Source organism: Pseudorasbora parva, chromosome 13 (assembly GCF_024679245.1).
Source record: "Pseudorasbora parva isolate DD20220531a chromosome 13, ASM2467924v1, whole genome shotgun sequence".
Classification (NCBI taxonomy): Eukaryota; Metazoa; Chordata; class Actinopteri; order Cypriniformes; family Gobionidae; genus Pseudorasbora; species Pseudorasbora parva.
Genome location: NC_090184.1, coordinates 37403891 through 37428285, shown reverse-complemented (window position 1 = coordinate 37428285; position 24395 = coordinate 37403891). Strand labels below are relative to the sequence as shown.

The 24395-nt window shown below is 39.3% G+C and overlaps 1 protein-coding gene across 4 annotated transcripts in view; it reads left to right on the top strand.

The window, feature by feature from the left end:
- The window catches only part of atp2a2a (ATPase sarcoplasmic/endoplasmic reticulum Ca2+ transporting 2a), a 25277-nt gene extending 925 nt beyond the window's left edge, over positions 1–24352 (top strand). For 2 of the 4 annotated variants that reach the window (XM_067414270.1, XM_067414268.1), the window contains exons 3-20: positions 1433–1450; positions 1539–1621; positions 4052–4156; positions 4303–4441; positions 12428–12508; positions 12586–12671; positions 13216–13680; positions 16198–16286; positions 16373–16475; positions 17094–17225; positions 17306–17731; positions 18673–19008; positions 19086–19306; positions 19385–19587; positions 19706–19791; positions 20341–20474; positions 20577–20694; positions 22259–24352. In XM_067414270.1, coding sequence (XP_067270371.1) covers positions 1433–1450; positions 1539–1621; positions 4052–4156; positions 4303–4441; positions 12428–12508; positions 12586–12671; positions 13216–13680; positions 16198–16286; positions 16373–16475; positions 17094–17225; positions 17306–17731; positions 18673–19008; positions 19086–19306; positions 19385–19587; positions 19706–19791; positions 20341–20474; positions 20577–20694; positions 22259–22534 — 3101 coding nt within the window. In that variant the 3' untranslated portion in view covers positions 22535–24352. The remainder of the gene's footprint in view (positions 1–1432; positions 1451–1538; positions 1622–4051; positions 4157–4302; positions 4442–12427; positions 12509–12585; positions 12672–13215; positions 13681–16197; positions 16287–16372; positions 16476–17093; positions 17226–17305; positions 17732–18672; positions 19009–19085; positions 19307–19384; positions 19588–19705; positions 19792–20340; positions 20475–20576; positions 20695–22258) is intronic. The other 2 variants (XM_067414271.1, XM_067414272.1) reach the window with 2 other exon arrangements.
- Positions 24353–24395: the final 43 nt, after the last annotated feature.

The following is a 24395-nucleotide window of genomic DNA, read 5'->3' as shown; positions in this document are numbered from 1 at the left end:
AAAGCAATTAAAGCTTGTGAGATGAATATTAGGAATGATCCCAGTAATAGGATGTGTACTGCATTCTAATAAATAAGCGATAATATAGCTTGTGTTTCCAGCGACAATTGGACTATAGATCTCCATAAAAATAAATGACAATTTAAAAAATAAAAATAGTTACCAATAACTATGAAATTGTTACTTGTCTTAATGAATAAGTACTTGTTACTAATTGACTATTGTAATGATTAGAATATTTAATGAATCTTAAAAAAATAATAATTAAATATTAAATAATGTTGTTAGTGAAACAAAAAATATTAGTCATGATTGAATTATTTAACGACTGGTTTATTACGTGCATATGCCATTAAATGGATACTACTTTGGGTTACATTTACATAACAATTGGAAAATGTTTTTTTAAAAGTTCCGCGTACAGTTCACACGGATCTGCAAAAACAACTAACACTGTATTAAGCATGCCAGACCAGTAGTTGGTGCTCTCAATTTTGTAAAACACACTACGCACCTATAGACTGAACTTGCAATACACAGACTCATGACATCACTGTTTTCACAAATTATGTTTTTGTATTTTACACAGACAACTAAAAATAGAAAAAGAATTATACATTTTGGCCATTCATTTGGGGGCCTGACCATGTAAACTTTTGACGAACAGGTTTCAAAGTGCACGTTTTTGAAAACCATACCATTTTTGTCTGTGTAATCTACAAAAACATGAATTTGTGAAAACCGTGACGTAATGCATGCGAATGTTGTCATCTGTATGTGAAAATCGTAAAGGAAAAACGTTTCCGTTTTAGTACATCATTGTGGTGTATATGCACCCTAAGTTTTAAGAGTTATACAAAATGTTAAAATAGCTTGCCATGCACATATCCCCTAGACTTTGACAAGGTGGAAGACAGGCACACACAGGCCCTTCCAACACAGAAAAAGGCTGAAAGAGATGTTTAAATCTCCGCCATTTATGATGTTTCTGTGTTTTCAAAGCGAGCATAGCTACGTCCGCTCTCCATTCTTCCTCTTTCATCAATTAAACAGAATTGTGCATTCCTGTCAGCAGCCGGCTCAGAACAGCTTATTCACAGTATGTGCTCAAAGAAGAGCCAGATATTCACTAATTTGGGTTTAAACCAAATATTCAATCATATTTAACATTTTCTTCTCAGAATGAAAGGTGTTTAAGACATGACGATACTGTCCGTAACTCACGTCTCAAACACCCTGGGTATAACATTGATCAATACAAATACAAATTTAAAGACTAATTTAATCTTTGAGTTTTAATAGGTTCTTATAAGGTCACATGTCTTAATGTAATTAACTAATGTAAAATCGATGTGTGTTTGGGAATATATTCACTGTATATTTTTGTAATGTTATACTTTGTCTTTTTCATATCCTTCAATAAACTACACAGAGTTACCTGCTGAAGAAGGTAATATTAATTTTTAAAATATAACATGATGTTATGAACATTGTTGTACTCGTGTGAATCTGATGCATTTGATTTTGATGTTTGACAGGGAAATCTATATGGGAACTTGTGATCGAGCAGTTTGAAGATTTACTTGTGCGGATTCTTCTACTGGCAGCTTGTATATCTTTTGTAAGTAAATTTCGTAACATGTTCTGGCAGGTTTCTGCAGTTGTTATTATTATTGTACTATTATCTTCATGTGTAAATGGGGTCAGTGCAGCCGTTTCTCATGTCAGGTGTTGATTGTTTTACACTTAAACAAACCACAGCATTACATGCGCTGAAATAAACACCGACTGGTATCCGGAAGGGCTGTGAAAGATGTCTCGTTAGCTTCCAGAGTCTCGCACGCCTTGTCTTGGGTTACTCACGGATCAGATGGGCTAAACAGCTGAGGAAGCGGAACTCCTTAGGAATGGTGACAACAGCATTCAATGAGATTGAGTGTCTGTCACTAGCTGCCAAACAAGACATCTTAGTAGTGTGCTGCAGTTTTACAGCTGAGGTTTAAGGACCTCTTGAATTAGCCAAGATAGTTTACCATCAAATGAGAAGACACATGGCTGGTTGCTTGTAGACTTTAAAGGGTTATTAATATAATCAGTGCTGCATTTATTTGATCAAAAATACAGTTAAAACAGTAATACTATAAAAGGTTACAATTTAGATGAACTGGAAAATGACAGAAACCAGTTCATTTAAATTGTAATATTACATAGTATTACTGTGACAACACAGAACAAACTATAGAAAAAATATAAACTCACTAAGTTAAGGTCAACGTGTGTGTAACAATATATTGGAAATAGTGCATTAGCTCTTAAAGTGACAGAAGCCGAATAAACCTGATGCAGTCTGTCATTATGATAGTCAAGCCAAATGACAAAGGAAAATCTCTCACTGATTTTGACTGAATAACTTAAGTAGCTTTAATAAGGAGTAATCTATATTTAGTGTGTACAATAAGACTATGTAGTGTTATTATACATTTGATTATTCATTTTTTTTGTTGTTGTTGTAGGCTTGCTTATCTGAATAATACTGTTAATACATATTCCTGAAAAACCTAAAGCTCTGTTTATTTAATACATTTTTTAGTTCTGTAATCTGTTGTATTTATTTGTCGATTTTGTTTGTAATTGGTTTCTTTGATTTTATAGTATTGTCTTATGTAATCATATATATATAATCATAATCAAGCAGCCCTACTATAGCTGCCCAGTTTACGCATTAGTTTGAATGCATTCACGTAGCTGACGAAATGAAACTGGCGGGTCGGGTGGAAGTAGAGAGGTATGCCAGCATCGCTCATCGGAGTGATACTGAGGTGTTGGAGTCTGTGGTTTGACAGCTGTCTCGTAGTTGGCTGTGTAGGAGTGCATCTCTGCTGGCCAAATTAGGCCTCTGACCTTCAGTTGCAGGCCTCTCATTACCACAGACAGACTAGTAACTCCACTGTCTCTTGAGAAAACCACCAAGATGTTGATTTGGAAGGCTTCAATCTCTTTGACCTCCATGTTATGCATCTACTTTTTATATGAAGCAGATCATGCAAATCTGTTTTTAAATTCGCAACACTTCAGTGCTAAACTAAAAAGTGCTTATGCTTAATGACATAAGGGAAAGTAAATAGATGTTGGGTCTTCTTATTTTTGGAGGAGTTTATATATGTATATAATAATGTATCTAAGATGAGGGAAATAAAATGTCGTGGCTACAGCAAGCCGTAGAAGTTTTATTTCTAGTCATTAAAACATACAGCTGCATTTTAGCCTGACAAGCCAGACCCACATCAAGATGTCTGGTCTGGAAAGTCACCACTGACAGGGCTCAATCTGAGAGGCGGGATAAACGGTTGTCTTTCAAACTCCGTCTGCACGCGATAGGATAGCGCTACATCCAACTAGAGCAACGAAGGTGAAACAGAGCGAGTTGATGATTAAACATTCCCTGTATCCGGTCGGCAAAACTCCGAACACATCTTCCCTTTTTAAGAATGATTTCAGTGCCTTTCTTTGTTCTTTTCTCAGAGAAAAGCTTAACTTTAAGTCTTCCAGAGTAGCGGTCAATGCTGATTCTGAAGACCGCCGTTCGCCAGCTTCTGTTACTAGTAGCACGCAAGCGCAACTCGGCCGTCATTATGTTAAGCCACGCCCACCGACTCTATACACGATGGGATTGGCCTGATCAGTGTTTGGTTTTTACAGCTCAGACGTGTATTGAGAGTTGCTAGACGATACTCGCGGCAGATTAGATTTGCTGCCGCTAGGGTGCATCTAGATTTCTGGGCTGGCTGCATTTGGCTCCATCAGGCCGCTTGGTCATGTTTCTTCCGCTCATGTTTAAGCTTGTTTAAAATCATGCGGTTTATGCAATTCAAACAGAATCTCATTTGTAAACGGTTATTGAATTCATCATGGGAAGGTAAATGTCACTGGCATGTCTCGTCTAGAATCTTGATCTACTGGTCTTGAAATATCCACAGGGTGTTTTGAATGTGAAATGCTTGATTAGATCCAACAGGATGTGTTGTGACATGACTTTCTTTTTTTCCTGCAGGTATTAGCCTGGTTTGAAGAGGGAGAGGAAACAATCACTGCCTTCGTGGAGCCTTTTGTAATCTTACTGATTCTTATAGCTAATGCCATCGTCGGTGTTTGGCAGGTCAGTAAAGCATGAGAAGGATGGTGAATTTTGATTAATTACAGGCAAAGTGTGTAGTTTAACCAGAAAGCCCTTTCTCAAACTCTAGTACTAAATTTCTCAATCTACTTTTTTGTGTGTAATACGCTTGATTGTGTCCATCTCAGGAGCGTAATGCAGAAAGTGCCATTGAAGCCCTTAAGGAGTATGAGCCTGAGATGGGCAAGGTGTACCGTCAGGACAGGAAGAGTGTGCAGAGGATCAAAGCCAAAGACATTGTGCCTGGAGACATAGTGGAGGTTGCTGGTAAGTGTTGCATTTTATATCATGATGAAGACAATGTGATCACAGTGCAGTTATTCACAAGGTCACTGCACTTGTGGGTTGTTATACGAGATAATAACAGCCTCTCAGCTCTTCTGTCCCTGTATGGACCCCCCGTACAGCTCCATTATATGAGTATAGGTATTTTTGGTTGCACCTGTTGATTCTCAATGGACTGTGTGCGTCAGTCCTTATCACATGTTCGTCAGCATTCATGCTCTGCCCAGAAGCATATCTATATCCATTGGCACAGTGTTGGCTCTTTTGGTTTGCTTCTCATATTTTTGCTTTTTCTTTTTTCTGGAGATGCCCAATAATGTCTGTCAAATTTATAATGAATGAATAATGTAGTGTAAAAAATAGCTTTTCAATTTTCTCTCTTTACCTGGAGCCTCGTTAACAAATGCATGTAGAGAATGATCCTGCTTTATAAATCGAAAATTATTTAAAAATCATTCATTAACAGCGTTTAATGATCATTATATGATCATAATTCTCATTCATCATTGCTCCAAAAATGACGCATTACAAAATATTCCGAAAAAGTTAGTATGCATGCTTTTCATTTAGCATACATTGTGCATGTACACAAAATCTACTTTAGTTTTTTGTGTGTGTTTGAAGTGAAGAAGGTTTGCTTATCTGTAGGACGGCACCATTTGTGATTTTTATTAAAATAAAATGTGCGTATATATAATACTGATACTTGTGGTATTTCTTTTTCAAATGTTGAACCAAGCTTTTATTTTGGTGGAAAACAACTAGGTGACTTTAAATCTGCTCTATTGCTGACAACAGACAGTTTATGATTGCTTCTCGTTACAAGTTTAATTAAATCACTGCCTTTGCGGTTTGATCATCACACTTTGTCATATCGTGTTCTGGTTTTATATGAGTTGATTATGCAGCCTCAGTTTCTGCTTTTATAAATCTAATTTAGGATCAAATCAGATCGTATTATGTTTTGTAGATGAAGCTTCTGGTTTGACTTGTGAGATTGAAAAGCGACCGAGATGAAAGCTGTTGTGAGGGTTGTCATCTGATGCATGAAAGAACTGGACTTTTTATCTTTAACGTTTTAACCTTTAACTCTTAGCTGTAGATCTGGTGCTGTATTTTGTTATTTTTTTTTAGAGCAAAGTGGTAGTTCTATTTAGCACTGATAGGCAGTTCAGATTATGGAATGGTTTAATTATAACTCACAGTGACAATGGTGCAGATGACAGGTGCCGTCGGCCCTGGGCCCTGAGCCCCGAGCCCACCCCTTCTGCAGCGTCTCACAGAATTGCAGCCTGTGACGTCAGATATGATTCAGACAGACTGCAAAGTCACCTTGGAGAGGTCATTGTGGAATGGTGCTGTTTTGGCGTTAGTGATTAGGCACATTTTTCATGAATGCGTTTGTTTTGTAATTTCTCAATCCGCAGTGTCACTGTCTGAGCATTGCCTTCTGCACAATGTCTTAGCTTGATGATAGGAATGTGATAACAGATTTGACCGAAAACACTCTTTCGATATGATTAATTTAGGAAGAGAGGGTCACCTGGAGCTTTGTGGGTGAATCTGCACTGTGGTGGCATCTGTGCTGATCGTTTAAAATGCTTTCCTGTGGTCTCTCTCACTCTCTCTTTGCTCCTGCTGTGGGTTGTGAACATATCGCAGTCCTAGCCTCAGCTCAACACACCCGCTGCAGAGGACTCTGGGACTGTAACCAGTTTAGTCGTGAACAGAATTACAAATGATGCCAGCGGCACCCTGACAGCCTATCAGTTCTGTGCAGGGCCGAGCTCAGCATGTGGGCCACCTTGCAGTCCTCTCAGTGCACATCTGATGCTTTAATTAGCATAACTTTCAGTGATCTTTGATATTATACCAAAGCACCTTGGCTTAGATGTCAACTGCAGGTGTAATTTTTTTTGAGTAATGCCTTATGTAAGGATAACTCTTGGCACAGTATATGAGCAGTTTGATACCCAGGGAATGCATGAATTGATAATTCGCTGATAATTGATGGTAATTTTGCATAAAAGCATCTGCCATTGGAGGTGTGTGTGCACATTAGGGGTGTAACAATATATCACAATACAATACAATATTGTGGATAGTGATCTGTATTGTGCATGCATAGTAAAAAAAAAATCAAGTTAATTATCATAAATATATTTATTGTGGTGTCACCATTGACCTGTGCATTGGGTTACCAGCACCAAGACCAAGCACATTCATTTCCACCTAATATTAAATTTAGCATTTTAATCAACACTACATTTTTTTGGCACTGTAGAAGTTAATAAACAGAACTCCATGTGTCTTCCGGAAGAACATTACAGCTGGAGCTACTTCTCTCAGTTTATGTCTATGGCGAGTTATGCAGGGACTATGCTCATCCGCAGCGGTTCCTACCAGACCGCTCTGAAACAGTCCCAATATAAACACTTATTATAAGTGCAAGACATAAACACGGTTTGAAAAATTGATTCATGTTGTACATTCTCATGTTATAGTTTTTGTAAATCTTGAACATAAAAAAGTTACGTACAGCAGCTTTAACCTTTTATCATATGTTTTGGAGTTCAGTATTATGTGTTTCGAATCGGGACAACACGGTATATTTTTGTATGTATGTATATATAATATAATGTACACATTAGTCTTTATCCTGCCTAAACTTTAGTTGGAAATGCATTTATGCTGGAAAAATGGCCTTGTGGTTATGTTTTTTTTTTAACAACATATAATAGAAAGACCTTGTCTAGCCAACCATGGTTTAGACATTGTTCTAATCGAAGATCAGTCAATTTGTCTTGAAAGACTTTTTATGTATTGCTGATTTGTCTGAGGCATAAACAGTACTTAAATCCAGTGAACCTTTTCGAAGTCTGTATGTTGAAGCCGTTGATTGTCAAGTGGAAGGGGTCCAGGTCTAACAGCTGTTTCTATTGTTCACTCAGAGAGATGACCTTATAGGGCAGTGTCCATGATGTACCACCCCTTTTCCCCTTCATGCAAATGCTGTCACATTGGCCTTACCCTTACCCATCAGGATAGTCTGTGCTTTGGGAATTCAAGCACCCAGGCAGGGTGGCATGCAACATTCTGCTGGACCTGGTAACCATCGCCTATCACCGCGGCTGGGGCCAGGCAGGTGTTTGATGCCCCCAGGCTGTCAGCAAGTATCCACAAACGGCTGAGTTAATATAAATGAGAGTAAAGGAGATGCTAGCCATTTTGTCAATGTTGGGGTTGGAACCGGTGTCAATAATTCACACCACACTTCTCTGAGTTGCCAATCAAAACCAGTGATTTGTAAATTAGAGAGGCATATATTGTCTGATAACATACTATTTAATAATTGGAGCTGACATCATACAAGAACACACTTTTGGAGTGTCCATTTGAGAAAAGAATCTAATGGAGAGTTTTTTTTTTTTTCCTGAAAAGTGGTTAAACTGATTATTTATCAGCCTTAATTTATCTATAGGTGTCCATGCAAAAAAATATGTACTTGTATGATGACTGCTCTTTTTCACAGAATTCGGCTTTTCTAACATAAGTGTCATTTGAGCTTGACCCAACAACCTCGAGACCCCCCACAGCTCAGCAGTTCCCTGCAAATCAGATCGATATTCTGTGATGACAAGTGGCAAGTAAAGAGCAGGCATGTTTGTTTGACCCCTGCGTCATGTGTCGCTATAACAAGCAAAGGAATGAAAGCCAAGGCAGTGCTGTGTTGCTGGGGGACCGATGGAAGCAGAAACCTTTAAACAAAACCATAGCTTTCCGTCCCCGACCTCCTCCCGCGGAGGGTTAGGTGTGAGCTATTTTACCCTGCTGATTGATGCATGCTAAAGGTATTTTAAGATGCTAAAGTGCTTTATGATATGACAGCTGGAATGCATGCATATGCTGCATCTTCCTTTCCATTGGGTTATTTCTTGATCTTGAACATTGCTAGTTCAGTATTGAGCTGAATATGTAGTGAGTTCTTGTGTGGGTGTTGTGTAGGGCTCTTTTGCTGGGTTTGTTCTGGGCACTCTGTACTCTTCAAGGGCTGATGAGGAGGCTGTGTGCATACAGTGGGCGGATAGATAACTCTAACAGCTCAGGGGTTCGGAGGTCACGCTTCTACCTGGAGGCCAGATATGCCTGAAATAGCTCATCGCAGGGGCTTTTTGTATATGCATACTGATAAATGCTGCTATGTTCTGGAAAGTGTTGATGCACTTGTGAATAGCACCATCGGGCCTCTCAAGTCATGAATCAGCTCTCGGCTAGAACGAAATTGAATAGACACGTCATTCTCTCACCTTGTGGTACGGGTGGGCATTAGTCAGCAGCACAATTAAGCATCTTTGAAATGTAATGTAATTTGAAGTATGGACCTTTTAAAGAAATAAAGTCTAAAGCTGCATTTATGTGAATGAACACTTTATTTAGGGGTGTGCATTGTGAAACATGAATTGAGCCTTTTTGTATTTCGTTTCGATTTTTAAATTTGAACTGAATCTAATTTGAAGTTAAAAACAAGATGGAAAATTGTACAATGAATGAGATTAATGCTTGTCAAGAAACTTTTCTTTTTTTTTAAGCTTTTGAGAATGGACACCTGGATTGATGTTTGAAATGTCACACTGATTTTATGTAATTATCTTTAGATTGTGTAATAAATTAAATGCGTCCAGAATAACATTTGAGAGACTAGTACCAGTGGCAAAAGTCAGACTGCCAGTTCAATTCTACTTTTTGTGCATATCTGATCAGATTTAGCAAGTATGAACAGCCAAAAATCATATAAAAATGTTTTTTTTAACATCTGTTTCAAGCTACATTACTATGAGCTTTGGAATCCTATTCAAATTGCATTTCTGGAAATCTGTTTCATTATAGGGGGTGTAATTAGTAGGGGGGTGGTTTGTAGTGGGGCATGGTTTGTAGTGCTGCTTGACGCAGTTGGACACGCTTGTCTGTTTCTGCCGCTGCCTCATAAGATGCAGTAGTCCAGCGCAGCATCTACATACTGTCATTATATATAAAGACAACAACTGTATTGCAAGCCCTTGTGTTGTGGGTGTTATTGTTGTTTGTGATGCACAAATAATCGGGTTTGTGCTAGCAGTCTGAATGTAGCCTTAAGATGCAAGTTCTTCAGATGGTGGCACCAGCACCTGATTAGGTAGCACTTCTATAGTATCATACTGACTTACAGCTTCAGTGATAGGAGTGCTCATTTTATAATCACTGAGTAATTTAGTTGCAATTAAAGGAATGGTTCACCCAGAAATGAAAATTTGATATTTATCTGCTTACCACAGTGCTTCCAAGATATAGGTGTGTTTGTTTTTTCAGTAGAACACAAATGAAGATTTTTAGCTCCAACCGTTGCTTGTATAATGCATGTCAATGGGGTCTACATGCATTATACGAGCGATGCTTGGAGTAAAAAATCTTAACAGTGAAATTCATATTCCTCTTCCTTTCATTGCAAATCTAATTCAATGTCTTCTGACCTATTCAAATTCACACTCATGAGTTGTAAAGCAGCCAATTATTAAATTCTGACTTTAGTCTAACCCTGGTTGCATTACACCAACTTTTACTATCTGTAACATGCATTTCATCTTCAAATGATGGTTTGTCTATCACACAACCTCATGATCAGTTCTTCAATGATCAAAACCTTATTCTCACTAGAGATGTTGGCTGAGGTTGTTTGTTCTCTTGTTACCAGTGAACAATGGTGAGTGACCTTCTGGGAACTGGACTTCATTGCATACATTCGTTCCCTATTTAGGTGGCTGAAAGTTGCAATTGAGCTCCATTAAGTCTTTCTGAGAAAAGCCGTCACTGCCCCATGTACGACCTTGCAGTGGAAAGCCAGCTCCTCGCAGCGTAGCTCCTCACAGATTGTAGCGAAAGGACAGCTTGTTAATCCACAGCGCAGAGATCCTATTGCACGCCAATTGTGTGATGAACAGTGCCAAGGCCACGCAGCATCCATTGTTGTCATGCCCTACCTTTTTCTTTTTGTTTTTTAAATGCTGCCACGCTGTGCATACTGGCATTCCCCAGAGATGCGCTGACGGACGTGTTAATGTTTAACGTGAGCAGATCAGCAAACTAAGAGATACTTTTATTCGTTATTTATCCCACCAGGTGTGGCCTAAGAAAATCTAGCGCAAAAATGCTCCGGCGAAAATGAAGACAGTCGATATGTTATGAATACATTTGAGGTTGTAACACCTCTCAGTTGATTGACAGCTTGGGGGGTGTTAACCCTCTTTATTCTTCCTGTCAAGAGCACGGGCAGCTGCTGTCATGTGTTTAAACCTGATCAGTGCATTGGCGAACATATCAAAATAGTTTTCCCATTTTTGGCGTGAAGCATTGTTCCTCTCCATGCTATTTTCTTCTCCCACCCTCAAGGGCGCAGATGAGTTGGCATGTCTGTTTTGTTCTCAATGGGTGAGCAGGCTCTCTTTCTCTGGTTCCATTTTAAGTCCTTTAGGTTATTTCAGATTAAAGATCATAATTTGACTTGAGTTCATCATGTTTCATCTTACCAAGATTTTTCATTAGTCAGGAGATTTCTAAAGGCATTTTCAGCTTTTGTGGTTTCTGAACACTGCTCTTTGGCATCTGCAATGTGTGGATCGAACACAGTTAGGATACTACATCTGAATAAAAACAACCACAAAATACAATGCACATAGAAGTTTGCACATAGAATTTGTTTGTTTTTTAACAAATCAACTGGCTTTTTTAATTTATTTTATACTGTTGTCTAAGGTCAACTTATTAATGACGTTCGCATAGTTTTTACATTAAAAAACATCATAACTAGCAAGTATTATGCTATTTTCTACACTGGTTTTAAGGCTCTCTCCAAAATGCCTGGTTTTGATGGGTGTGGCGCACTGAAGACTTAGAAGTAAACTTAAAAGTAAACTGCTCCCCTGTTAGTTCACATGAGGGAGGGATTGTTTTGATAGCGGCTGGAATAATTCTCTGACTGAGCTTAGCCTCATAATGTTTTTTATCAAACAAATGATTTATCTCATCCACCCGCGTTTGATTTTTTAAAAAATGTATTACTTGGTCTGCCTGATCGGTAGACATGTGCGCGTTTCAAACACAACGGAATGAATGATTATTTCACTATTTAAGATTCACCGGCCTGCCGACATGCTTACATTTTGGTAGCCCGTCTGGAAATCGAATAGCCCCGGGACATTGGGCTTTGCGAACCCTGGGAGTCTGATCTCGAATCGTAATGAACCAACATATAAGGGAATCTCCAGCCTGTTACAGCGTGCTGGTATGCTCTGTTAGACACCTGTAGCCTCGGGGCTACAGAAGCAGCCTACACCCTTATAATACGTCATTGATTTGAGAGCCTTGTTTTCTGGGCCTGGTGTTTACAAAAGCTTTTCTTTTAGTAACAAGGACGTTTTCAGCTCTTAAACTTACAAAATATTCTTATATTACCATTATGATCTTTTATATATCAAAGGCTCAAGGGAAAGTTGACTTCTCAATTCATCACCCCTTTAATGTTGCTATGTGAAACTTTCTGCAGTACTTTCATTATGTGTAACTTTACATGCTTTACTCTTAATGACAGTTAAATTAGCTCAACTGAGTTCCAAAGAGGTTTCTGATTAATCTGTTTTCTGTGCGCTTTAGTTCAACCAAAATGAAAATTGTCATTTACCCTCATGTTGTTCCAGACGTTTAAGACTTTGTCTTATGTAAAAGACAAAACAAAATACAATACTGTTTTTGTCCTTATAACATGCAAGTCAGTGTTGTTTTGAACCACAACTAATTTTATTCTATCATTTGACATAAGGAAGAGATGGAAACTGTTTATCACCTATGCATTTATTAGCAATTTTAACTGACTTTTGTTTTCTGATGATTCAACTTAACATATTCTAAATATCTTATTCTTTCTATTTTATTATCTAGTGGGTGACAAGGTACCTGCCGATATCCGTCTCTCTGCTATTAAGTCCACAACACTCAGAGTGGACCAGTCTATCCTGACAGGTAAGCGTTTGGTCCATTTGCGGGTGTATCAACTAATTTTGGCTGTGGGTTTTAATCTTATTTCTCCCACCTTACAGGTGAGTCTGTCTCTGTCATTAAGCACACCGACCCCGTGCCAGACCCCCGTGCCGTCAATCAGGACAAAAAGAACATGTTGTTCTCGGTAAGAAAATTAGACAACAGCTAAACTTTAGTCACCTTCTATATTGCACTTTCTACAATTTAAACAATACAAATGGTTTCAAAGCTTAACAGTCATCATAATGATCACTGTATCAGGAACATCATGACAGTGATGCAAACAGAATTAAATTGTGCTGTTAAGCAGCTCTAAAAAGACAATAGTAAACGGGCATTCAGTTGAAATCAGTTTAGTGTTGATTCAGTTTGGTTCTACAACTTTGTAAAGTTCATCAATTTAGGAATGAGTTCATCTATAAAGCAGCTCTGGAGAAAACTCATGCTGTTATCATCAGTTCTCATCCAATAGTATCACTGCATTCAAGTCAGTAACATTGCAGAATATTAAGTGTCCACAACTAAGCAAGCCAAGAGGCGTCAGTGGCAAGGTACCCAAACTCCATCAGTGACAGAAATCCATCAGAGAAAAAAACCTTTGAAAAAAAAACAGGCTCAGCTTTAGTTCTTTGCTCATTCTTTTTTGCAAAAGAAATAGATTTCCCTGTTCATGTAAATGTGCGTTTCAGGGAACCAACATTGCTGCGGGCAGAGCCATGGGTGTGGTGGTGGCCACAGGTGTAAACACAGAGATCGGTAAAATCCGTGACGAAATGGCCTCCACTGAGCAGGAGAGGACGCCCTTGCAGCAGAAGCTGGATGAGTTCGGCGAGCAGCTCTCCAAGGTCATCACCCTCATCTGCATTGCTGTGTGGATCATCAACATTGGCCACTTCAACGACCCCGTCCACGGTGGCTCCTGGATCCGTGGCGCCGTTTACTACTTCAAGATCGCCGTTGCTCTGGCTGTGGCTGCCATCCCTGAAGGTCTTCCCGCTGTCATCACCACCTGCCTGGCTCTCGGCACCCGCCGTATGGCCAAGAAGAACGCCATCGTCCGTTCTCTGCCCTCTGTGGAGACGCTGGGTTGCACCTCCGTCATCTGCTCTGACAAGACGGGCACCCTCACCACCAACCAGATGTCCGTCTGCAGGGTAAGCTCATCCTTTAGCAATTTAGTCGTCCTAGGCTTTGTACAGAACTTGGAACTTTATAGAATGGCTTTACGAGTGTAATTTTGAGCTTGATTTGCAGTTGACATTTAAAACAGGAAGTTGTGGCAAATGGCCAGTAGCCTTCAATTTACATGATTTGCTACTTGCTAAATGTGTGTACAACCCTAAGGTGTCTTTCACACAGAACATGTTTTTCCATTGCGCTACTTTTTCATAGTTTTTTTATGTAAATGCACTAGACAGGTGTGTTTGTTTTTTAAAGGTGCAGTATGTATGATTGACAGGTAGTCAAATGGGTACTGCAGTCCAAATTCAAAATATTGGAGCTCGTTGTTTCCCCCACCCACTCCTCCTCAGGCTTGACGCTCATGTGAGTTGCCAGCTTGAGGACACGCAACAGGAGCGAGCGCAATTGACAATGAAAGTCACACTGTGAGTTGATTTATCCGCGTTTTAATATGCTCTCTTTCACTGAGATTTTTCGATGGATGCTGAGAGTTTTTAGGTCGGGTAGAATCTACATTCTCTGACCCAGTTTATTTGCTGACTTCAATGGCAGCAAGACGCTGTTTTCTCCACCAACTGGCAACCTGGGGTGTCGACGTACTGTTGGGTAAAATGGTAACGTGTGGTTTCGCACAGACCAAAACAAAGACATTCTGATACTGAATGCATATTTCCAAAGTAGAATAACTGACTGTAGCATTGTTTTTCTAAAAAAACAAGTAGGTGAATTTAGCATGGTCCCTAAATATCTGCATTAGTTAAGATATTTTAGTAAAGAGAAAAAATGTACTTACAGCACCTTTAACAGTTGCGTTCGCGTCTCAAACATGACACGGCATTATAAAAACGTGCCGCTCAAGTTGAAGGCTCAATATGTACTAAAAAAACACTAGAACAATGTTATATATTTAGTTGACCCATGTTTACATGATCTCAAACATTTACAACAATGAAATTAAATCCTAAGAAATAAGGTGTCCTTGCATCACCTGTCAATGACGTCGTATCCATGCTACCCTTGATTTTCGTTGAAACCATGAAAACACCAAAGACGCTTTAATATAGTATGTGTTTTGTTAAACAGGTGAGCAACTAAGATATACATTAATCAACAGACAACTAATCATTATACAGCCCAACAAGTCTTTCATACCAGCCATTGAGCGAATGCACAGTATAATGGTTGTTTTAGCCGTGGAAAACAACCCTGCTTTACCCCACAAGTTCAACGAAAAGAGCGGAAGCAGCCAACTGCATCATAAAAGCTCAGAGACCAGTGGTTCACACAGGTCTCTCTCATTAGCATTCTCTGCTAAGGGATCTCTTGAGTGGTAGGACACGCCAGGGAGGGCACACAATGTTAATAAAACCATCAATACATTTGCTCATTAATGAAATTGATTTCTGCCTGAGTTTCTTCCATCGGCTGTGGAGGTGACGAATCCAGGCTACAACTCCCATGATTCCACACTCATTCACAGTATCATCAAGCTAAACCATTGTTTTGAATAAGGCAAAACTGGCATACTTTGCCTTTAAAATAAGTTTGACTTTTAACAGCAAAAATGCATTCTGTATGAACTAGCTCTAAGTCCTGTCGTGGAAAAGAAAGATTGTAGATGCGTTGCACATTTGAAAATTAAGTATTTTGATGCAGCTTCAAGAACTGCTTCAGTTAACTTTTCATCAAATTCCTTCTAAACTGGCAGCATGCTGATGCATTCAGCTAACAGTTGGAAACAGTATCTTAAAGAAACTGTTCACCCAAAAATTTAAAGGTCCCGTTGTTTGCGTGTTTTCGAAGCTTTGATTATGTTTACAGTGTGCAATATAACATGAGTTCATGTTTCGCGTGTAAAAAAACACAGTATTTTTCACACAATTTACTTATCTGTACAGCGTTGTTTCCTCTATCCTAAAAACGGCCTGATGGTTTCCTTGTTCTATGAAGTCCCTCCTTCAGAAATGCGTAACGAGTTCTGATTGGGCCAGCGCTTCCCGTGTTGTGATTGGACAGCAGCTTAGCGCACTTTGCCCAGAAAGATCCCGTCTCTTACCATAACGGGGAGATTCAAGCGCTGATAGCGCACTCTTCTCCACGTGGGAGAGCAACAAGACCACGCCCCCTATTTTGCGTGTTCTTGTGGGCGGAGGGTTAGTCAACAAACGGTTCTAGTGATGCCATTACATCCCTGCACTTCCTGCTGTAGTCCAAACCGGCCGTTCGCTGTAGGCTTTGAAAGGGAACTTCTGTTAAATATAATATCTCGCTTGACATTGAACTTTGAGCTTTATAATTTTACAGGTATTATTTATGCTCTAACAGCAACATTACACAATAACTAAAGTTTGAAAGATGGAATCGCGAAGAACGGGACCTTTAAATTATTATAGTTCTATACTGGTTATATTAGTATACAGGTTTGGAATAAATGTTAAAGAAACTGTTTTATCATTTGTGTATATATATATCATGTATCTGTGTTTCAGATGTTCATCATAGACAAGGCAGATGGAGAGAGGTGCTCACTGACTGAATTCACCATCTCTGGCTCCACATATGCTCCTGAAGGAGACGTGTGAGTTTTCCGCCTCTGCTCTGATATGTATTTTTGTCTTCTTTAGTACCTGAGTTTATCATATCTCATTCTGTTTGGTTGCTCAGATGCCTTGATAACCGAATAGTGAAGAGCTCTCAGTATGATGGGTTGGTGGAGCTGGCGACCATCTGCGCCCTGTGCAATGATTCCTCCCTGGATTTTAATGAGGTATGCTTTATTGTCCTTTATTAAGGGCGGGAGATGTAAGCAAGCATTAATATTGTTATACATTTTATATTGAATAAAAAAGTATTCATGAAACTGATCTTCTCAGAAATATAAGAATATACACAATTTTATGAAAAATGTATTTGAAAAACTCCTGCAAAAAAAAAAAAAGGTCTCACCAAGTTGCATGTATTTTAAATAAGTGTACTCATTCTACTGATTAGAAACAATGAAAAAGATTCATTAATATACTCACCATGCTCACCAAGGCTGCACCCCCCCCCAGTAATTTTAATATTAATACAATTTTAAAATGTTCTCTATTTAAATAAAATGAAATTTATTATTAATTTTCAGCAGTATTACTCTTACATGTTCATGCAGAAATCAACATTGTAATATGATTTTCTGCTCAAGAAACATTTACTATCATTGTTGAAAACAGTTGTGTACAATGTTATTTAAGGATTATTTAACTGAAAAGTAAAAAAAAAAAAAAAACGGCATTGTATCTCTAACCATGTTTGCCGGCAGTAGAACAGGTGCTATAAAAAGCTTTAGGAGAAGGTCAGTTCCTCACATGGAGGATGTACCTTAATAATTACAATTCTCTTTTAGGCTAAAGGCGTTTTTGAGAAGGTTGGAGAGGCCACGGAGACAGCTCTGACCTGCCTAGTGGAAAAGATGAACGTTTTTGACACTGACGTCAGGAGCCTGTCTAAGATTGAGAGAGCCAATGCCTGCAACTCAGTAAATATTTCTATGATTAGTAAATAATTATGTAATTACTTTATTCATGATTTGATAACTCTATATATGTGTGTGTGTAGGTGATCAAGCAGCTGATGAAGAAGGAGTTCACCCTGGAGTTCTCCAGAGACAGGAAGTCCATGTCTGTGTTCTGTTCCCCTAGCAAGGGCAAATCCTCTTCTTCTAAGATGTTTGTCAAGGTATACTCAGATACTGGATTGTTATATATTAAGTTGTTGTACCGCTGTTGTTTTGGTCACATTGCTAAACTAGAGTGTCTTCCTCAGGGAGCCCCAGAGGGAGTGATCGATAGGTGCACATATGTGCGTGTGGGTGGATCCAAGGTTCCCATGAATCAAATCATCAAGGATAAGATCATGTCTGTGATCAGAGAGTACGGCACTGGCCGGGATACCCTGCGCTGCCTGGCACTGGCCACCCGCGATAATCCTCTGAAGAAAGAGGAGATGATCCTGACAGAGACAGCCAGCTTTGCTGAGTATGAGGTGAGTGCTACACTGCACTTTTACTAGTCTTTGTCATACTGACATAGTGTTTATCCATCTAGATGGCTAGTTAGTATCTAATAAATTATCTTGGGTCCTGCTAGCTTGTTTATTAGAAACTATTTATTCAGCTAGTTAGCGATCTAATAAACTGTCTAGCTGGCTATTTAGTACCATCTACATCTCTAATATTAATGCCTTTGCACCTTTCTAGCTAGCTAATAAACCATTAGGAGACTTTTTCATGGCAGAAGAAAGTGTTCCAATCCACCTGAATTCATCCTATAGTTGTTGTCTAAGTTGTATTTGCGTCTTGCTATCTAGTAATGTATTTCACCATCTGATACATTTTCTAATATTTATCCATCTAACTAGTTCACTAATAATCCATCCATCTAGCTAAGTTAGCTGTCTCGAAAGCTAACTAGCAAAATGGTTAATAGCGCATTTAACAAATAGCTTGATGCATTACAAGAGCTAGATGGTAAAATACGTTATTAATAAAGCAGCATATCTATCCGTCTCATACATTTTCTGATATTTATCCATTGAACTTTGCTACCTAAAAGTGATTTATCTAGCTATTTAGCTGTCTAGAAAGCTAACTAGAAGGATGCAAATTGGTTTATTAATAACCTATTTTAACTATCTAGCTATCTTGTAATGCATCTATCTATCTAATGAAGTATATTTGTGTCCTGCTTGCTTTAATATTTTATCAAAAAAAATATTTGTCCATCTAGCTTGTTCGCTATCTAATAAAGTGTTTTTCCATCCAGCTAGTTAGTTTGTTCTCTTATGACATATATATCTACAGTGTGCATCTTTAAAGGATCTTTATGTCTACTGGCTAAATCTGATGAGCTTTTAGCAGTTTATCCTGAGTAAAAAGAAACATCCTTAGGTTTTTTCTAAACTTCCCTCTCCTCTCCATCTGCCAGTCTGATCTGACCTTCGTGGGCTGCGTGGGCATGTTGGATCCTCCTCGTACAGAAGTAGCCGCTTCCATCAAGCTCTGCCGCCACGCTGGCATCCGGGTTATTATGATCACCGGGGACAACAAGGGCACGGCCGTGGCCATCTGCAGACGCATTGGCATCTTCTCCGAGGACGATGACGTTGAACGCATGGCTTTCACAGGCCGTGAATTTGACGACCTTTCACCCCACGCCCAACGCGAGGCGGTCATTAATGCTCGCTGCTTCGCACGTGTCGAGCCTTCACACAAGTCCAAGATTGTAGAGTTCCTGCAGGGCTTTGATGAGATCACTGCCATGGTAGGTGGCCATATGAGGATGATGGATAGTGATTTAGCTCAACTGTGATTGTTGACTAGATGGTCGTGTCTTTGCAGACAGGAGATGGTGTGAACGATGCCCCTGCCCTAAAGAAGGCAGAGATTGGCATCGCCATGGGCTCTGGCACTGCTGTGGCCAAGTCAGCCTCAGAGATGGTCCTCGCTGATGACAACTTTGCCACCATTGTGGCCGCCGTTGAGGAAGGTAGAGCTATCTACAACAACATGAAGCAGTTCATCCGTTACCTCATCTCCTCCAATGTGGGCGAGGTTGTCTGGTCAGTCTGTCTTTCATCCGCCAGTGGTTCCTTTTATGGTTGTTGTATCTGTTGCTGAATTGAATGACTCCTCCACAGTATCTTTCTCACCGCTGCCTTGGGTTTCCCTGAGGCCCTGATCCCCGTCCAGCTGCTGTGGGTGAATCTGGTGACTGACGGTCTGCCCGCCACCGCTCTGGGCTTCAACCCCCCTGACCTGGACATCATGAACAAGCCTCCCCGCAGCGCCAAGGAGCCCCTCATCTCTGGATGGCTCTTTTTCAGATACCTGGCCATTGGCTGTGAGTCACAAATATGGGCTATAAGACCATTTACAATGTAAATGTATCTAGTTTTCCCTCTATTAAAGTATCCATTGTTGCTGGTCTGTTAACTCTTGTTTTAACTGGTGTTTCTCAGGTTATGTGGGTGCTGCGACTGTAGGAGCTGCAGCCTGGTGGTTCACGGTTGCTGAAGATGGTCCAATGATCACACTTTACCAGCTGGTATATATCTGTTTTTAAATAAGTGATGTGTAACTAAATCTACAGCCTTACGGCCAGTTCACACAAAGCCAGATACAATAACATGTCAAATGAGTGCTTGATTGGACGGATGTCAAATTATCAGAAAATATCTTTAATGTCTTCATGAATTGTTTGACATTCTACTGATTGCAGCACTTTTTTTTTTAATGCATTTATTAAAAAAATTACATTTCAAAAGCATAATTTTTACCCCTTTTTTCATTTTAGAGGCTGTCACTCGTGTTCAAGAACTGCTTTTCTTTTATCAAAAAGACTAATATTGTGACATTAGAATTAAATGTTTTAATGTAGGTTTTTTTTTTGTCATGCCAAAGCTGAACATTCAGCAGCCATTATTTCAGTCTTCAGTGTCACATTATCCTTTGTAATTTACATAAATGCATACAATTAAAATGAATTAAAAGATTTAATTTGTTTGGAATTTAATATAATATTTTTTTGTTTGTTTAGTAATCACTGCTCTGTATGCACGTTCTAACTCTCTCTTTTGCATTCTGTTCTTCTCAGAGTCATTTCCTGCAATGTTCTCCTGATAATCCTGACTTCCAGGATCTGGAGTGCCACGTGTTTGAGTCTCCCTACCCCATGACCATGGCCCTTTCTGTGCTGGTCACCATCGAGATGTGTAACGCCCTTAACAGGTCAGTCCTCAGAACAGACAGTGGTCATTCACATGACGTTCAGACTCATTTGTTTCATTTGTGAAAATGAGCATTGTAAATGTGTCCTCTTCCCTCCTTCAGTCTGTCAGAAAACCAGTCTCTGCTGCGCATGCCTCCCTGGGAGAACATCTGGCTGCTGGGAGCCATCTGCCTCTCCATGTCTCTGCATTTCCTCATTCTCCATGTGGAGCCACTGCCGGTACAGAAACCATTTTAAAGAAATGTTCCTTTTTCTTTGCCGCAAACACTTGTATGTCATTAGCTATGGTTCATCCAAAGTTGCAAATTTAATTTGTACTCAAAATTTGAATATTGCATAAAACACTTGCAAATAAAGCAGTGTTAACATCCCATGTGTTCAAGAGAAATTGGTGCAAAATATCTGTTATAAAAATGGAAGTTGCTGCAGTTGGGGAAGAAACTGCACACTGAGATGAAGTCATATATGATGGAAAGAAAAAGAGCCAGACAAATGCAATACACACTGTCATGTTATCTTGCCTGGTGTTTGGGGACACACTCATTTGAGACTCTTTTGCGAGAAAATTAAACCTAATCATTTTGATGACAGACTCAGGCATTTCAGAACGACTAAACTAACATTTGAGATGCCGTGCAATGAAACTGAACCACTGGTTAGTCAAGTTATCCTCCTCTGAGACACATCAAGGGATTTATTCTGTAAATGTGTTTCCATCATTTTTGAATGCCCTTTTATCTTACTGGATAAAAATGTGTCCAAGGTTTTACGCACATTTTTTAGAATTTGTCCATCTTGCATTGCAATTCAGAAAAAAATAGGTGGATGGAAACATAGCTATTGATGTACATAATCCCGCTTATTACACGGCTACTTGTCTCAAGTAAAGACACAATATTTAGACACAAAATATTGTCTTAAGTTTAAATATTTTATTAGCTCTTACACAAAGCTTCTGCGAATAAAAACAGTTCCAAACTGCTTTAAGCCTTTATCTGTTGCTGAGATTTGTTTTGACCGTAGGCTATATGTTGAAAATGAATGCTGAAAGGGTTAGTTTACCCAAAAATGAAACTAAGCCTATGATTTACTCACCCTCAAGTCATCGGGTGTATTTGACATTCTTCTTTCAGACGAATACAATCGGAGTTATATTTAAAAAGTGCTGGCTAACGCTAATCCAAGCAGTAGTTGTAGCTGTTTTTGAAATCCATAAAAAAAATGCAGCAGTCCGTCAAATAACTGCTCCACACGGCTATAATTTGAATCAGAGGGCCTCTATTAACCCATCGATGCGTTTGGGTAAGAAAAATATCCATATTTAAAACTTAATAAAGTAAACCCTTGAAGTCTTCCATTGTAACCCATGGGCATAGCAGTGAAGCTAGTAATACTGGTCAAGATAACTCCTAGTACCTGGATGAGCGGTGTGTTATTCATTGGCGGTTATCTGGGATTAACATACCGCTAGATTGTGCGATTGACCAATCAGAATCAAGTATTTCACAGCCGTGTAATAACTAACTAAAACCAAACTTAATAAAACAAACACTTGAACTAACATCAGTGTAATTTAAAAAAAAAAAGCCTTAAATGACACAAACCATCTTTGGAAAATGTTTAGAGCGTAATTGTATTTATTTGTCTCGCGACCCATTAGAATACATGGAGGAGGTGGGGTTTGAGCTGGGACCAACTGCCTGGGGGCAAACGAGCCCCTTTGGCTTCGCTTTTCAGGACGTGTCTGTAAAACGCTTCATTCATTTTTGTCTTTGCTCCGCAGGTCATCTTCCAGATCACCCCTCTGAATGTGACCCAGTGGATGATGGTGCTGAAGATCTCACTGCCCGTCATCCTCCTGGATGAGCTGCTCAAATTCATCGCAAGGACCTACCTGGAGCCCGGTAAAGACCTGGACCAGGAGCCCGAAAAGAGAGGCTGGTCCCTCTCCGCATGCACTGAGGGCGTCTCCTGGCCCTTTGTAGCTCTGACACTCCCCCTAGTGGTATGGCTGTACAGCACAGACACTAACATAACCCGGCTGTTCTGGTCCTCCTGACTGATCCCAGAACTGCCATCAAGCTAACACGTGACTCCAAATAACCAGAGAAGCAACATTAACAACGAACATTTACCTGTTCACATTTGCACATGCATCCAAGCCTTGTTTGAATTTTTATATAATATTTATCCTCATATATGGCATATTGCTATCAGAAAATAGTATGTTCTTTTTTAACATTCCATTTTTAAGCACATTTGTTTAGTTTTTATTATTATTAAAGGTGTATATTTTCTCAGGTCCCTTTATGGCCTTGGATGTGGCGATGAAATATTTATCAGATTGCTTTGGATATTTTTGGCTCACAGCTCCGAGACGCCTCTATAGCCTTTTGAATCCGCTGGGCCAAAAAGAACGAATGTGCATTTGGGTTATATTTAGATGTGTTCCACAGTAACATCACCCCTGTCATTTCTGTTTCCTTTTACTCGCTTGAAGCAAAATGATTTCCTCTCTGTGTCGAGTAGATTGCAGCTACCTCAGTTCCGTCGGTTGCTTTCTTAGGACACGTTTCCTGACTTTCAGTTTGTATTTTTGCTTGATAGAAGACTAGCCAAATGCACTAGTTACCTTCTTCTAAAACACTAGTTGTTCAAAAAAAAAAAAAAAACATTTTAACTGTGTTTTTGAGCAATTCTCTGAAGCTGTTTACTTCTTCTTGTTGGATATATTTATAGGAACAGTGTAGTTATTATATTATAGATCAATTATTTTTACTGTAATGTGTGTATATACTAAGTGCTGAGAAAATGAACTGAGCACAAATCTTCCTTTTTATTAGAGTATATAAGAAACTAATGTTGCTGGATAAAGACCTCTTTAACTCTGTAAATGGCACAATTTCTTCATTAGAAGTCTGTTTTTTTTTTTCTTCCTCAAAAGCTGTTGCAGGTGACCAACCCCGACCAACTCATGCATGATTAAATTTGATGTATTAACTAATCTTGTCCCATGTGCACCACAGCGTGAGTACTGCTCACTTAATTCTGAAATGCTCATAATACATCACTGTTTGTTTGTGCTGCTGACTGATGTGATGCACACCATTACGTGAAATTACCTGAAGAATGTTTATACAGGAACTCCTGAAGAGGCAATTAATCCTGTTTAACGACTGTTGCATGATGGCATTTCGGTGTGTGCATTCTTTTTGTTTGATTTGTACTTCAGTTCTTTGGTCAAACGTGTCCTTATTTTTACGTCTTTCTCTCCCTCTCTCTCCAGCTCGGGATGATTGAGCCAATCCGCTCTCTGTATTCCTTGCAGAACCTGTGGTTTTCTTGACTTTAGTGCATGTGTTGTTTTGAGCAGCTCCACATCTTTCTAGGCCTGCATGTCTACTGTGCTAAAACGTACTTTAAAAAATTGCATTAGTTTAGAAAAAGTTCAAACATTAGGAGTGGTAAAATAACAGCTTATTTGAGACCTGATAGCCCAGATCAAACCTGTCTGCACCTGGTGATATTTGAAAATACATTTAATGTAACTACACCATGGTGCATGTCCCCTTATGATAAAACTTTGTATAGCACTGCAATATTTAATTTGGAGAAAAAAAAACTACAGTGAAAGACTTCGTCTACTCTTTTGTGAGATATGTAAAATAACCAAAAATGATCGTTCTTGTTGCTTGCGCAGGGATGTGCAATATGTTTTAAAGCAGAGGCTCATTTCAGGTGTTCGGTGTGTGTGTGTGTGACATTGAGAGACAGGTGGTCTTTTACAGCAGTTCCCATGACAACTGGAGGCCAGGCACTGCCGAATCAGTGTTGTAATTATCACAATGACTTGTGGTTAATAAAATATTACATGGTTGCACTGCTGTTTTCTTTATACTGTCGATGGTTGATTATTTAGC